This window comes from Panthera tigris, chromosome A3, assembly GCF_018350195.1.
Source record: "Panthera tigris isolate Pti1 chromosome A3, P.tigris_Pti1_mat1.1, whole genome shotgun sequence".
Lineage (NCBI taxonomy): Eukaryota > Metazoa > Chordata > Mammalia > Carnivora > Felidae > Panthera > Panthera tigris.
In genome coordinates this window covers 9,923,385-9,939,800 of record NC_056662.1, presented here as the reverse complement: position 1 = coordinate 9,939,800, position 16,416 = coordinate 9,923,385, and the positions used below count along the sequence as shown (strand labels likewise).

Genomic DNA, 16,416 nt, shown 5'->3' with positions numbered 1-16,416 from the left:
ATTTTTAAAAATTAATTAATTACTTTTGAGAGAGAGAGAGACAGAGAAAGAGAGAGAGACTGCAAGTGGGGAAGGGAAAGAGAGAGAGGGAGACAGAAAATCTCAAGCAGGCTCTGCACTATCAGCACAGAGCCCGACGTGGGGCTCGAACTCACAAACTGTGAGATCAGGACCTGAGACGAAGTCAAACGCTTAAGCCACTGAGCCACCCAGGCACCCCTGTTGTTTTTTTTTTTTTTTTTAAATAAAAGTAAACATTAACTGTAGAAAATCTAGGGATACAGAAAAATCAGAGAGAAGAAAATAAAAACTGCCCAAGGCCGTCAACATGGCAATATATACGCGTGCATTATGTGCTCATTACATTCTGTATTTTTTTCTCTAAAGCACTAATCTCTACTGTGATAAAATAATTACTTGGGGGGCGCCTGGGTGGCTCGGTCGGTTAAGCGTCCGACTTCGGCTCAGGTCGTGATCTCGTGGTCCGTGAGTTCGAGCCCTGCGTCGGGCTCTGTGCTGACAGCTCGGAGCCTGGAGCCTGTTTCGGATTCTGTGTCTCCCTCTCTCTCTGCCCCTCCCCTGCTCGTGCTCTGTGTCTCTCTCTGTCTCAAAAATAAATAAACGTTAAAAAAAAAAAATTAAAAAAAAATTACTTGGGAAATTATCTAATCGTGGTCCTCCCCTCCCTCTGGTTGGATGAGACACCCGAGGTCACGCTTGTCCTCTCCATCTCTGTCTCCCAGCAACTAACACAGAACTTGGCAAAGGGCAGGGGCTCAAAAAATATTTGTGAATTAATGATACCTAATGGCTAACACATTCTTTGTATGTAGATTTCAAACGTGTAAAACTGGGATCATGGCTTGAATCATTTACAGTCCCCTTTTGTTAAAAAATGTCACCATTTGAAGCTGTTGGTCAGGCTATCATTCACCTACATCACAATTTCAAATGGCTACATTCTATTCCTTCATTTTGGTTGAGCTATATCATCCATTCCCCTGTTTTTAACACTGAGTTGGCTTCTGGGTATTTATTTGTATAAATAACACCTACCCCAAATTAAAAAAAATTTTTTTCATGTTTATTTACTTTTGAGAGACAGAGCACGAGCAGGGGAAGGGCAGAGAGAGAGGGAGACACAGAATCCGAAGCAGGTTCCAGGCTGTGAGCTGTCAGCACAGAGCCCGACGAGGGGCTCGAACTCACCAACCGTGGTATCACCGCCTAAACCAAAGTCAGTCACCCAACGGACTACGCCACCCAGGCACCCCCACCCCAGATTTTTAACTGACCTCTGGATACTTTGGATACATTCCTCTAAGTTGCAGGATTGGTCAGAGTGGTATGGTCACCGTGTTCCTTGGTGATACATGATTGTAAGATCCTTTCTGCAAATCTAAATCAATTTACATTCTCCCCTTCACTTTTGCTAGCACATCAGCTATTTGACAGAACAAAATGAGATCATTTTAGTTAACCCACATTTTTTTCAAACAACTGGTGAGGATGAATTCCTTTTGACATTTTTTTTTTTAATCCATCCCTGTACCTTCTGTAGTGAACTCCCTGTTCATGCTATTTTTTCTTTTGTTTTTTTTTCTATTGCATTTCACTTTTTTCTTATTGACTTGTACATGAGCTTTACAGATTAAGGATATCGTTACATTGTCATATATTCAAATCGATTGTACTTTTCTGTTTCTTCCAATGTTGTCCACGCGTACGATTGACATTTAGGGTTCTGGAACCAAATGCAAACTCAGAATTCATCTCCTAAGAAAAAAGGCCACTCATGCCCCTCCAAAGGGTTTTCACGCATGTCCGACGTGAGGTCCCAGCCTGACACCGCCCCGTCTCCTCTGCGGCAGCTGATTGGTCCAGCAGCAGATACCTCCAGGAGCTGAGCCAACCAGACCCGCTCGCCCGGAAGGTAGGAATTGGGACTAAGATCCCGCAGTCTGGTGTGAACTTTCCTTTTGTGGGGGGAAAAAAGGCATAAAACCTGGGGGCAGTCATGCAGATAGCTTCTTGGGATCTTGGGATCTATCTGGGAATAGACAGATCTGGGGGATCTCTGTAAAACGCAGGTGCAATTCAGTAGTTCTTTAAAACAAGCCTTCGGGGCGCCTGGGTGGCTCAGTCGGTTAAGCATCCGACTTCGGCTCAGGTCACGATCTCGCGGTCCGTGGGTTCGAGCCCCACGTCGGGCTCTGTGCTGACAGCTCAGAGCCCGGAGCCTGTTTCAGATTCTGTGTCTCCCTCTCTCTCTGACCCTCCCCCGTTCATGCTCTGCCTCTCTCTGTCTCAAAAATAAATAAACGTTAAAAAAAAAAAAAATTAAAACAAGCCTTCATCGGCTGGTTCAAATTCCCAGGGCCCTTTCAGAGCCACGGAGATGTTACTGCCAGGGAAAGGGGATCTGGATATTTCCACGTTTCACCGAAGTTTCAGGGGCTTCTGAGGCACAGACACGTTTGAGAAACACTGTCATGAGGGTGTTCTAAGGGCTGGTGTGTAAGTGGTCAAGTGCACAGATTCTCTAGCCAGGTGGCTTGGATTTGCTACTTTCTGGCTCTGTCAACTTGGACAGCTATTTAACCCCTTTGTGCCTTAGCTGGTTATTGGTAACATGGGGATTAATCATTCTTCGCATCTAATTTATGGCTCATATGCAGTGCTTAGAAAAGACATGGTGAATAAGCACTCACATAAGAATTGGCTCTATTATTATCGGATTCTTCCAGCAAATCATTATATAGTTTATCTTACTAAACCGCTCACCTGCTCAACAACCTTCAATGGCTCCCCGGTTCCTTTGGAATAAAGGCCAGAGCTGAAGCATGGTTCCTTGCACATACACTCTTTGTCACTCCAGCCACTGTTACCAGATACTGCCTGGAGCTTCTCGACATCTAAAGCACCATTAGGAAATACCCCCTTCCCACCATCTTCCTCCCAAAGGCCAGTGAGTCTTTCAAGGACTATTATACATTTGATCTCATTTCCCCCCCTTGGCTTTCCCCACTGGGACCAATCTACTCCATTAACTCTTTGCACAAGGCCAGACTTGTCACCGACGGCTGGTTTTGTATGTCTTGCAACTAAATTCTCCTCCCCCGTGGGCTTGGAATTCTCCAGGGGCAGGCATCTCCATTATCTCGGCTCCCACGTCTGCTGCACAACAGTCTCACGGGACTGCCCTCCCTGGACCCTCAGGATGGGGCAGACACCAAGTCACATGCTACACGCACATTAATCTAATCCTACAGCTGCCCTTTCCCGTGTCCCTTCCAGAACTGTTTTATTGAGGGTCTCCGGTGTGCCAGGTCTGGTGCTGAGGGGGCAGGAAAGCAAGACGATTAGGTCCCTGCGGGCAGGGAGATCTACAATCCAGTAAACAAGAAATTAAACCACTGATTGGGGGCCCACGGGCCAAACTGAGCCTTCAGATTCTCTTTCAAGGCTTCCAAAACCAGCTAGGTGGGCTGGACCTTCCCTGTATCAATGTCCTCTGGCCAGAGACACTAGGGACATGCCTGTGGCTGAGTAAGTCTGTCACTCATTGCGGCAGGAAAGAGTCATTCCACGAGAGCCACGGGGCATCTCAGTAACCGGTGGCTACAAAGGACTTCTAACTGGTTTGGGGCTCATGTTAAGTGAGGTTTGGGGAGGCCTGAGGAAGCCGGCCTGCAAGCCGTCAGAAAGTGGGGAAAAGCCTAGGATTTGGTATCTTAGTTAAGACTGAGGAGGAGAAAAGGCTCACCTGTAATAGGCAGAGAAGCAGCTGTCACCCCCATGCGTGGGGGAGGGGATGTCGGGTATCTGGCGTCTCAGGAGGGAGCGGTCTAGTTGTGGTCCTGTCCCACCATGGTCCCAGAGCGGCCCAGCTCATGCTGGCCTTCTGGGAACTGTTTCCCAGGAGAACAGAGGACAGGGGACCAGCACAGCCTGCCTGGTAGAGCCAGCCCACCTCCTAGTCATACCAAGAGGAAGCTGGTGCCGGTTCCTGGCTATCAGGAAGCTTTCCTTTCCCAGCTGGTGGTCCCCAGGCCCTCCCACTCCCCATCGTGGCATATCTGCTCCTGAATTCACCGTCTCCACCTGCCCTGTGACAGCATCTGAACCCACTTCTCCAGCTAACTAAAGACTGCTTATCCCCAAATTGCTAGTGAATCACAAGCGAGATAAATAAGTGCCGGGTGGGGAAGCGGTAAAACACGTAACCTCGGGGGTGTGGGGAGTGAGAAATCACGGAGAGCTTCTAGGTGGAGGTGACCTTTAGCGTGGGACCCAAAGGGTAGGAATTAACTAGAAGGGGAGAGAAAGAAAGATCCTTCTGGGTCAAGAGATCGATTCAACTACTCTTGGCTGGGGGCTTGTCATGGGCCGGGCCCTGCAGCCGCATTTTCTGTGCTGTTTCATTGCATTTTCACAGCCCTCGGATGTGGTTAAGTACGAGGGGCTAACACTGACAGCTCTAAGCATCTTCCATGGGGGAGGCCTGGCTAGAGCCCTCTGAGGTGAGTACCGGCATGTTATATAGCTGGGGAAACAGACACTGAGATCCTGTTACCTGCCCAAGGTTACCTGACCGCAGGTGGGGGCGGCTGGGAATCGAACTCAAGGCAATCGGACCCAGACTCTTTAACCATCAAACCCTGTGGCCTTTCTATCTATTCTTATCCCCACTTCGAAAACAAGACACCAGGAGCTCCTATAATTTGCCATGGTCACGGCCGGGATTCCAACTCAGGAGCCTAACTCCTAAGCCCCGTGATTTTTAGAATCTTAGAAAATGTATGTGGGCTGCTCACTATTTTTTTCACCAGCATCAATATCTACTATTACTGCACCTGTAGAAAAGTTCTTTAGCCAAACGCCAGACAAAAGGCAGCTTTCGAAGCAGGCAGAGAATCAAGTTTACTTTACATCCACCTACTACTAGGATTCTCTTTTAGATTCAACTATATTATTGGACAGAGAAGGGACGGAGATGAGTTGAGCGATCCGGCAAGGTTTGGCTTTAGTCAACGACTGGGAGGCACAAACAAGTTTGGACAGTGTCTGCGTGAGAATATCTGGAGAAATCTGCCTGCCGGGGGTCAGACCGTGGCCTCGAGCAGCGAGGGACTCTCCAACTTGGCCGAGACGTGGAATCCCTTAGGAGCTTGTTAAAAATACAGATGCCTGAGCCTCGGCCCCAGAGACTCGGCTGCAGGAGGTGGGGCCCGGGCATCGGTATCTTTAACAAGCTCCCCAGAGACTCTGGTCCACGGGAGGGTCTCGGAACTGCCACTAAATGGAACAGGGAAGCCCAAGCTTTCGGGGAGTCAGGCCCAGAAGACCAAACGAAACAGTGTGGAAGAAGGGGGGAGAAGGCAGGCTTCCGGTTGTTGTGTGGCACAGAAGCAGGAATGATTAACAGACTGCAGATCTCACGTCCATTCGCCACCTGTTCATAACGGCGGTGGTTTACTGAGCCCAATGACTCCGTCCCAGACCCTTTATGTGGATTATCACAGAGTCCTCCAATAACACAATGATTACTAGGTATTAGGCACCTAATTCTATTACCTAACAGCATTAGGTGTCACCGTAACCTCTTTTTGCACACGAGGAATATTAAGCAGAGAGCAAGAGAGCAGCTTGCCCGCGGTCTAGGGCTGGTGGGTGGCAGACAGGGGTGCAAGCCTGGCAGTCTGTCTCTGGAGCTCGGAGCTCCCTGCAGCGCCATGAGCTGGGCACACAGGGGTCTCCAGGCCCAGCCTGAACGTATGGGGCGGCCGGCACAACCCAGGCATGGCCAGCGTGAGGGATGGCAGGGTAGTAGAAATGCCAAGGAAGGGTAAGCGTCCTTGAGCAAAGACACAGGACGCAAGAAGGAGCAGGTTTGTGGGTGCGGGATCAGCCTCACGACGGACGGGAGACTGGGGCAGCTGGTCATTCCCTGAGCAAAGGCTGGTGCTGGGGATCCGGTGGTGGACGGGAGGGGTGCTGCCCTTGACCTCACGGTGCCCATGGCTCAGTGACGGGACAGACCTGAAGTTTGTTCCCCAGATATTCATTTAATTACAGGGACCTGGCCTGGCTCGGGGGAACAGCGTGTGTGTGTGATGTTCGAGACGGGATCTCCGAGGAGATGCCTTTAAGCTCTGCTCTGACGTCTGCGTAAGAAGGAGTCCCACGCAGAGGGAACAACACGGTACGAAGCCGCCAAGGCAAGGAAACGGGGTTCATTGGAAAACAGAGGACTTCGGCTGGGCTGCCGCCAGAGTGAAGGGGGTGTCCTGAGATGAAACCAGATCCTCTGTGTGGACGGTCATGCCAGGTAAAGGCAGGAAAAGTATTTCAGGCCCGGGGAACAGCCCGAGGAAAGGCTCAGAACCCAGAAAGGGGCAATGGCCACAAGTAAAAGCCTCCTGAACCCGAGGCATTGTTCTACAGGCTTCGTACCCAGTGTGTGGGGTGATGGGAGTTTGACTGTGAGGACAGTGAACGGGGACAGGGCCGCTGGGGTAAAGGCCAAAATGTGTAAGTCCTGGGACTGTCCCGAACTTGTGGTGGCCGCTGGCCGTGTCTCCTCCCCACTTACAGCTTCCCTTGGACCAGCAGTAAAATCAGAAGGTTGCCCCCTTAAGGCTTGTGAGTGATCAGATCATTATATTTCAGCGTTTTAAAAACTCAGCAGAGGGGCACCTGGGTGGCTCAGTCGGTTAAGCGTTGGCCTTCGGCTCAGGTCATGATCTTGCAGGTGACAAGTTCAAGCCCCGCATCCGGGTCTCTGCTGTCCGCGTAGAACCCACTTCAGATCCTCTGTTGCCCTCTCTCTCCCCCTCCCCCACTCGTGCTCACTCTCTCTCACTCAAAAACAAATACACTTTGGGAAAAAAAAAACTCAGCAGAAACATTCTTCTGGATGCGTTAAGAAGACAACCACAAAACTTTGCTTATTGCCAAAAAAATGGAAACACCAACACAGGACAGAATCAGCAAGGTGCAGGTTGGTGGCCCGCCCCCGGTCAGACGTTCTCTCCACTCCTCAGCTCCAGGCTAACCACCTGCTGAACAGTGTCGGAGAAAGGCTAGAAGAAGCCTGCAGACTCCGTCAAGCTTATAGATGTATTTTGTTTGGCCAACAAAGTTTGAAAATGTAGGACATTTTATATTTTTCAGCCTCTCTGAAGAACCCAAATATCTAAGTGACCGGATCCAAAGGGCAGCTGTACCTTTGGATGAGTCGCACATGGTTTTTCTCTATGCTTGTTCTCTACCACAGTCCCCCCTCCCACCCCAGCAGTGCCCGTCACCTGACGTACAGCTTCTATCATTAACATTACCTACCTCATTCCTCTTCTAGAAGCCTGCCTTGAATACTATGCATGTATGCATATGTATGTGTATTTTTTTTTTTTTTACACTTACCCTGGGAATCTATGTCCGTACAAAGATCTAGCTCCCCTTTTCAAGGCTAAGTCATACTTCATTGTCCAGTTGTCCAAATCTCTGATGCCTACTTATCTCATCGTCTCTTGATGTATACATGTATATATACAAAGGTTCCACTTTCTTTCTTTTAATGTTTATTTCTTTATTTAGAGAGACATGGGAAGGGCAGGGAGAGAGAGGATCCCAAGCAGGCTGCATGGTCGGTGTAGAGCCCGACTCGGGGCTTGAACTCACGAACCTCGAGATCGTGACCTGGGCCGAAATCCACAGTCAGACGTTCAACTGACTGAGCCACCCAGGCACCCCTAAAGGTTCCACTTTCTTGACCGTATATACCGTAAATGAATAAAATTTTACAGGATACATAGGTTTATAAAATTTTACGGGATAAATACCGCGAAGTAGACTTACTGGGTAAATGTGTTAATGCACATTTTAAAATTTGAAAGATTTTAAGTTTAAAAGATATCACAAAATTGCCCAGGTTATATGAGTTTACATCCCTGGAAAATGGAAGCCGTTTCCTGTCCGAAGTCTTTTCACTTACATTTCTTTAATGACTAAGGTGACAGAACATCCTTTCATGTTTGGTGGCCCTTCGTATATCATCTGTTGCCCTTTGCTGACTTTTCCATTTGGTTCTTTTTCTCTACTTTTATTGATTTTAGGAGTTCTGTCTACGGCCATACCACCCTGAACGCGCCCGATCTCGTCTGATTTTAGGAGTTCTTTGTATACGAAGGACATTAGGCCTTGGCCATCGATGCTGCAGTTTCCCCCCCACCCCGCCCCCAATTGTGGGTCTTTAATTTTATACATTGTTTTTACTTTGGAAAAATTGTAACTTTATTTGTAGCCACACACACGATTCTTTTCCTTTTGCTAGAGGATTTAAGTGTATTTATTTTGAGAGAGAGAGGCAGAGAGAGAATCCCAAGCAGGCTACACACTATGAGCACAGAGCCCAAAACGGGGCTCGAACTCTTGGAGTCATGAGATCATGACCTGAGCCGAAACCAAGAATCGGGCACTTCACCGAATAAGCCACTCAGGCACCCCTATGTATATATACATATATACATATACATACATATATATACATATACACATATATATGTATATGTGTATATGTATATATATGTGTGTATATGTATATATGTATATATGTACATGTATACATATACACACATATACATATACATATATACATATACATACATATACATACGTATGTGTGTATGTATATGTATATATGTATGTATATACATATACACACATATACATACATACATGTATGTGTATGTATGTATATGTATATGTTTTGTTTATATATATATATATATATATAGTATTTTTCAAGTCTTTATTTTTAAGTAATTTCTATACCCAATGTGGGGCTCAAATTCACAGCCCCGAGATCAAGAGTTGCATGTTATGCCAACTGAGCCAGCCAGGCGCCTCACAGATTTGAATTTAAAAACCTGAATGCTTTTAACTAAGGAATTACATTCTTTATTTCCCCACAGGATCCAGCAGTGTTTGTACTGTGTCCTCATAATGGGTGACTTCATGTTTTTAAAGTTGTCTGTCTAGTCCCTTGAGACAGATTATAGAGGTATAAGTAGAGATATATGTTTGTGCACGAGTGTTTTTATGTGAGTGTGTATGTGTGTGTATATATTTACTCTAGAACTTTGATGGTTTCGTTGTGAAATGAAACCATTTCAATTTTGGATCCATCTGCAATTTTTTCGAAGCGGGCTTCAAGCCCAGCGTGGAGCCCAGTGCGGGGCTTGAACTCACGACCCTGAGATCAAGACCTGAGCTGCGACCAAGAGTCGGTTGCTTAACTGACGGAGCCCCCGGGGGGGGCCTCTGCAATTTATTTTTGGTGGAGTAAATGAACACAACCAAGAACTAGGACCAACTTTTCTATCTTTCTGGCAGGCAGCACGGGGGAGGGTGGACGTCAATGCCTGCTGGTAGATTCAAAACAAACCTATGTTGCTTGTCCCTTTATAAAAATGAAGCAAATTCTGGGATGACACACATAGTCCCACCACCCAAAACAACTGCCTTTTTCCCATGCAACGTATTTCCTGCAAGTATTTTTGTTTCCTCAGTATGTACAGGTTTTTGTTTCAGAAATCTGTTTTTTGCCTGTTTCAACATGTGACAGCATCTCTAACTGCTGACGCTTGACGTTTTCACCCAGCAGTTCCCAAACCTGGCTGGGCAGCTGGCTTCCCAGTGGAGCTTGTTTAAAAAGAGTGAATCCGTGGGGTGCCCGGGTGGCTCGGTCGGTTAAGCGTCCAACTGTGGCTCGGGTCATGAGTTCGAGCCCCGCGTCGGGTTCTGTGTCTCCCCGTCTCTGTGCTCCTCTCATGCTCTCCCTCTCTCAAAATTAAAAATAAATAAACATTAAAGAAAAAAGAAAAAGAATCCACAACCCCACGGGGTGGACCCCGGGAATCCACGTTTTCAATGAGTTCCACGGAGGTGCCTGGGACATAAGCAGGACGCCTCTCCCGTCCCCCCGGCCGTACCTGTGATCGTCTGGGTCTCGGAGGTGATGGTCCTGGTGGTGGCCTGAGTCTGGGCGGCAGGCACGGTTTCTTCAGACACAAACTGGACCGTGCTGGGGGCGGCCCCGGACGAGCCGGTCAGCGGGCAGCCGCTCTGCTTATGAGCCACAAAGGCATCCAGGTTGTTAAACTGCTGCTTGCAGATGCCGCAGATGTGGATGTCCGGAGTAAGTTCCACCAGCACCGTTGTGCCACCTGGAACTCCATGGGACAAAGGCAAAGTCACAGATTAATTAAGCGGTCAATTCCAAACAGCTTCAAATCGCAACACCGACCAGACTCGCGGCAGCGAGGGCCAGTTGTTGGCGCGATGTCCGTTCTGCTCCCTTCTTTTGTCCCAGCCAGCAGCAGCGTTCCCAGACCCAACTTCCGGCTCCTTGACACCTTTGGGCCGTTGCCCGTGGGGACACCGGTGGCATTTTACGCAAGAAAGTTCTTTGGTGTGCAGGGCTGCTTGCCCTCTGAAGGACCAGGAGCTAGTCCTATCCCAACAAAAGGTAGTTGTACTTCCCAGTCGTTAGGAAAACCAACCCCTCCGCTTGGACAATCCTCCCGCTCCCATCCAGGAGAACTACTAGTCTAAATAATCTTGGTCCCTTACATACTTGGGAACTTCTGGGAAAATCTGGCTTTCGTGATAAAAAGGGATTAGACATGGTTGGCACTGGTCCCCTGCTCTTCTGGACTTGCATGCGGATGTGACGCGAGGAGCTTCTGCAGCCATGTTGTTACTATAAGGGAAATGCTAAAGTCCCTACAGATGCTCATCCTTACTTCACTGATCCCCTGAATCAACCAATCCCAGACTTTTCATTAGGCTGGGATAGTTCAGTTTGTTACCTGTAGCCAAAATTCACTCCTAACTGATAGGGGTACTGTTTCTCAACAGTCCATAATGATACCAAAAGTTAACCATAATGATACCAAAAGTTAACACCGTGTTAACATTTGCAAAGCACTTCCCACAATATCTGGCACTGTATAAGAAAGTGCTATGTAAATGTTTGCTAAATAAATACAATCAGGTACCTGCCTGGCTCAGACAGTTAAGCATCAGACTTCGGCTTGGGTCATGATCTCACAGGTTCGTGGGTTCAAGCCCTGTGTCTGACTCTGTGCTGATGGGGTGAAGCCTGCTCGGGATCCTCTCTCCACCCCTCCCCTGCTTGTGTGAGCACACACGCATGCACTCTCTCTCTCTCTCTCTCTCAGAATAAATAAAAGTTAAAAACATATAAAAAAGATACACAATCAATGAATGAGTCTCTAATAGGACTACCTTTATTTTTATTTTTCAAATTTTCTTTGCCTCATCATAAGGAAACTCATGTTAATCACAGAAAATTGGGAAGAGAAGAAGCAGAAGGAAAATCACTCACAATCTTTCCACCTCTGGGTACCATGAACATTACAAAACATTTTCTTCCATTCATTAACGCTTAAAAATTAAGATCATAATGTACTGTTAAATCGGTCTTTTCCCCACATAACATCACATAAGCGTTATGGCTAGATCACTAAAGTTTTTATAAATCTTATTATTTAATAGCACACGATCATATGTTATCCATGCATCATAACCTCAGTACTTACAAGGTCTTTATATTATTTCTAATTTTCCTCAAGTCTAAATCCTATGAAAACTACCTTTGTGCATATGTGGTTGGTATATATGCATCATAACTTTCTGAAAATTTATAAATATTTCCATTAGGTTCCCTTTTCCCCCAAGTTGAGCAAAGGCAAGTAACCTCTGTGTGGAAATACAATTTGGCCGACTTGCTAAAGACACCGGTGCTGGGCTGTGCTGTCACTTTTTTAATTTTATTTTACTTTTTTTAGGTTTATTTATTTATTTTGAAAGAGAGAGAAAGAGAGCACATAAACGGCAGAGGGGAAGAGAGAGTGGGAGAGCAGAGAATCCCAAGCAGGCTCCACGCTGTCCGTGCAGAGCCCGATGTGGGGCTCGAACTCACAAATCGTGAGATCAAGACCTGAGCTGAAGTCGAGATCTGGACACCCAACCGACTGAGCCACCCAGGCACCCCTGTGTTGCCACGTTGTATAAGCCGTCTTGCAGAGTGCCGTGTGCACTTAAGTACATCAAAGTCGATGGATGGAAGAAACGAAGCCTTTTCTATTCCTCTGGAACACTGCCTCCCTGTCGCTGAGGTGCCCATGAGACTAACAGGGAAACAGGAACCAGGAAATGAAGTGATTTGCATCGATGAGGATTCCTTAATGACCGAACAAGACTGATACCCAGTATGGAAGGGTCTTAATAAGAATGGCTCCAGGATGTGGCCAAGTGTACAGGTCATGACCGAGACTTCCTTAGAATTCAGACACTACGATTTACAGTGACTCGGGCTTCGTCTCTCTCGTCTGTAAAATGGGAAGTTTCTGTTGCAGAGGAAGGTGCCAAGGATTAACCGAGATCGTGCTTGTAAAAGGCCAGCACAGGGTCTCCGTCCCCCGGCAGGAGTCTGGTGGTGCACTAAGCTACCCCATTTGAATGGGAGGGTATCCCCCTCTGAAAACTTGGGACTGATAAAATATACCTAACCTCCTGCATTTGTAGTGAGAATTAACAGACCAGATAAAAAACACTGGGCACGGGCACAAGCTTTTAACAGCAACCAGAAAGAATCCCTTTATCTTCATTCCGTACTCCAAATCTGTCTCCTATCAGAAAAATCTGGGGGTGTGTGTGTGGGGGGGTGTTGAACATGGACACATCTGAGCCCCACTTTGGAGATACTGAGTCATAATGGAGGTGGGCGCAGAAGGGGCTGGCGTTTAGAGAAATCAGGGCTTTTCACAAGTTATGCAAGGAATACCCAGCCAAGTTTGGGAGGCAATGTCTTCAAAACAGCTAAGAGAAGCGCTTACTATGCGCCCGGTATCTGCAACCCCCTGTGCCAGAGGTGGGTTCTCTAGGCTGTGTGCGTCCGAATCGTTCGGGGTAAGGCCAAGGATCCCCTCCCCCACGTCCCCCATCTCATGGGTGGGGCCCAGGGAGCTTTTTTTTCTTTTCTCTTTTTTTTAAAAATAAGCGCTCGCGCTCCCAGGTGGCTGGTTGGCGCTCAGGCTCCGGACCCCACTTTGGGAAACAATGCAGCGGGAGAAATGAGGGACGTGAATCAGGCTGCTGTCCTCGTCAGGCAAATTCAAATGAATCCCAAACTCAAAGAAAGCGACCACCGCCCCATTCCCCATTCAGATCTCCACCTTTCATGCGTAAAAGGCTTTGCAGTGCCGCGGCCAGCCCAGCCCGCCAGACCTCATGCAACCCTCGGATCCCCAGACTTCAATGATTTTTGAGCCGCCAAGGCAGAAGTTTTCCCATCAGCGTAATCGCAGTTACCCCCCAAACCCCCCAAACTCCGCCCGGAGGGGGGCGGGGAATACCCCGAGGGGGTGGCGATTGTCTGAACGGCGTGCCCTCCCCCACCGTCCCTTTGCAAGGGGTCTCGCCAGGCTGGAGAGCGCCCCCCGCCTTCCCCTGGCTTGGGTGCCCCCATCCCAAGCCCACTCCGGCGCCCCCTGCCCGGCGCGCCCGCCGCGGTGCCCGAGACGCCGGCTCCGGGCCGTCACCCCGATTTCGGGGCCCCGGGCCTGCTCGCTGCGTCGCAGACGTGCTTGGGCCCGGGCCCCGGAGCGCGCACTGGGCCCCGGAGCGCGCACTGCGCCCGGAAAAGCACTTACTTTGCACCGAGCCCGGGAAGCTCTCGCCCTCGCTGGTCGCGTTCATGGCCGCAGACTGGGAGGTCCCCGGCCGGCCGGGGTGCCAGGGTGGGGGGCGCTGATCTACATGGTGCAAGCACTTTTCCTTTTATTTTTCCACACCCCCCAGCCTTCCTTCTCCCAACTCCGCCAGGCGGGGAGGACGGATGTAAAGCAAGCTCCACTTCCGCTGCCTAGAGGGCGCTGGCCGGGCCCGGCCGCCCCAGCCTGGCTTTGCATCAGCGGCTCCCGGGGGAAGCTGCGGGCCAATCCCGACGCCCGGGCCGCGCGGCCTGGGAGCGCGGAATCCCCCGGGATCTGGACCGCGCACCAGCGTCCCGGCGGGTTGGGCGACCGCGGGCGGCGAGGGACGCGCCCCCACCCCCGGCCGCCGCCGCCCGGCCCGAACCCCTGCGGTCTTGGCCGAGGAGTCTGGCCTCCCCGGCTCGGTCGCTTTTGCACCTGCCGCCCTGGGCGTCGCTCCCGGATCACGGGGGGCGCTTTGCAGAGGGGACCGCGTCAGGCTGCGGTTGGGGGGTGGGTGCGCGGGGCGCGGCGGGCTGGGGAGAAACCCCAGCTGAGCGTCAGCGCCCGGCAAATCAGCGAAGCGCTGGGCGGGTCCCCTGCCCAGCTAGTGAAATACCGAGGACCGTGATCACGTGGATCGTAAGAGTAACAACTGGGCTCGAACGCCCACCCCGCGGGTTCTGCGCACTTTATCGCGCACTGTCACCTGGCGGGCCCCTCCTAGAACGCCGGCTGCGGGGTCCACCCCAGAGTTTCTGATTCAGTGAAGTCTGGTGGGAGGTCCGAGAACAAGCATTTCCAAGTTTCCAAGTGAAGTCCCAGTCGTTGGTGGACGCAGCCCTCCCTGACCGGTGCCCGCTCGGTGGACCTCGTCCCCTACTTCCCTCGGGCTTCAGCGGCAAACCGCTCACCAGCCTCAAGTCTCCTGTGCTACCGGTCTCTCCTTATCCACCTGCCACTCCCTACTCTCTTCGGGTCTTGATTCAAATTCACGTTCTTGGGGAGGCCAGTCTTGGCTAACCCATTCTATTTAAAAATGTTTTAATGTTTATTTACTTTTTGAAAGAGAGTGTGTGTGGGTGGGGGAGGGGCAGAGGGAGAGGGAGACACAGAATGGGAAGCAGGCTCCAGGCTCTGAGCTGTCAGGATAGAACCCCATGCGGGGCTCGAACTCAGGAGCTGTGAGATCCCGACCTGAGCTGAAGTCGGACGCTCAATCCACTGAGCCACCCAGGCACCCCATTGGCTAGCCCATTCTAATATTGAAGCTTCCTCTTCCCTCACCCGACTGCTCCCTGTCTCTCTCTGGTCTGCCTTTTCTTTCTTCTCAGAACTTATTACAGTTGGCGTTATGTTTCTGTAGTGTATCTATCCATCCATGGATCCGTGGATCTAGGAGATAGATAATTTACTTGTGTATTACCTGTTCCCCCTTACACATTCAGAAGCTCCCAAGAAAGTGGGATTAAAAAAAAATATCTCTTTGCTTCACTGCTATATTTATCCCCAGCGACTTGGCCTAGGGCCTGGCACATAGTAGCTTCTCAGTAAATATGACTGTATAACTAATGGAACTTTCCCTGCTGCTTCCTTTAAGGATTTGTTCATTCCTCCAATTCTTTCTGTGTGTTGCAATGTGCCAGGCACTGTGCTCATCCCTGGAGGTACGAGGGTGATCCAGATGATTTGGTACCTCTCTAATGGAACTTGGCGAGTGGCTAGTGATTGAGCCAACACTAAATATAGTCCTATCAGCAGTGTGATTTCGTAACAGCGATAAAGTCTCAGGAGACATAAAACAAGGCTGCGATAATGGCTGCAGGAATGGTCAAGGAAGGCCTCTCTGAGTAGCTAATAATCACACTGAGAGCAGGGAAGATCTGTAGGTGGTAGGTGGTGGAGGGGAGCAAGAGCCCTGAGGCAGGAATGAGCTGGATGCGAATTGGCCAATCCCCGCCCTCTGCGCGCCTTACCACTCCCCTCTTGCTTTGCTCAGGCCAGTGCCTTCTGCCATCCTGCTGTTGCCCCAGGGCCTCTGCATCTGTACCACCCTCTGTCTGGACTCTTTTCCCAGGACTGAATGCTTTCTGTCATCCAGGGCCAAAAGGAATGTCCCCTTCCTAGGGCGATTTTTCCTGTCTCCTATCTAAAGCATCTGCCCCTCTCGGCACTCTGCCACACCACCTTCACTATACCTATCCCCAGCTGACAGGATCTAGAAAGGCCCTCCTGCTTAGGGCAATGTTTATTTTCGAATGCTTGATTACTGTGCGCCCAGGTGCACACCTCAATCAGCCCCACCCGGATCAAGATGCAGACGATTTCCAGCCTCGCCACCTTTCCCGGTCAATGATGCCCCAGCTCCCCAAGCCCTGAGAGGTAAGCGCCCCTCTGCGACTGTTGCCACAGATTCCTTTTGTTGGGACCAGAATTCTTCCTATTTGCCTGCAGAGAAGAAACGCCTGGAGAGACCAAATTCTCAAGTCCCAGTCTGGACCTACTGCAGCTTTTCCTAGGGCAAGACCTGGTAATTTGCACGTATTTCACAAGCGCCGCAGGTAATTCTTATTGAGATAAAAGCCTGGGCTTTGCCAACTGGTGGTGAAGTCTGTAGGATCTGGAGGCAGAC

General features: G+C 49.7%; 1 protein-coding gene across 3 annotated transcripts in view; it reads right to left on the bottom strand.

The window, feature by feature from the left end:
- The window catches only part of ZFP64 (ZFP64 zinc finger protein), an 88,423-nt gene extending 74,189 nt beyond the window's left edge, over window positions 1–14,234 (bottom strand). For 2 of the 3 annotated variants that reach the window (XM_042980135.1, XM_042980132.1), the window contains exons 1-2: window positions 13,743–14,234; window positions 9,996–10,235 (exon numbers count right to left, since the gene is read on the bottom strand). In XM_042980135.1, coding sequence (XP_042836069.1) covers window positions 9,996–10,235; window positions 13,743–13,788 — 286 coding nt within the window. In that variant the 5' untranslated portion in view covers window positions 13,789–14,234. The remainder of the gene's footprint in view (window positions 1–9,995; window positions 10,236–13,742) is intronic. The other variant, XM_042980134.1, reaches the window with a different exon arrangement.
- Between the last annotated feature and the right edge of the window lie 2,182 nt (window positions 14,235–16,416).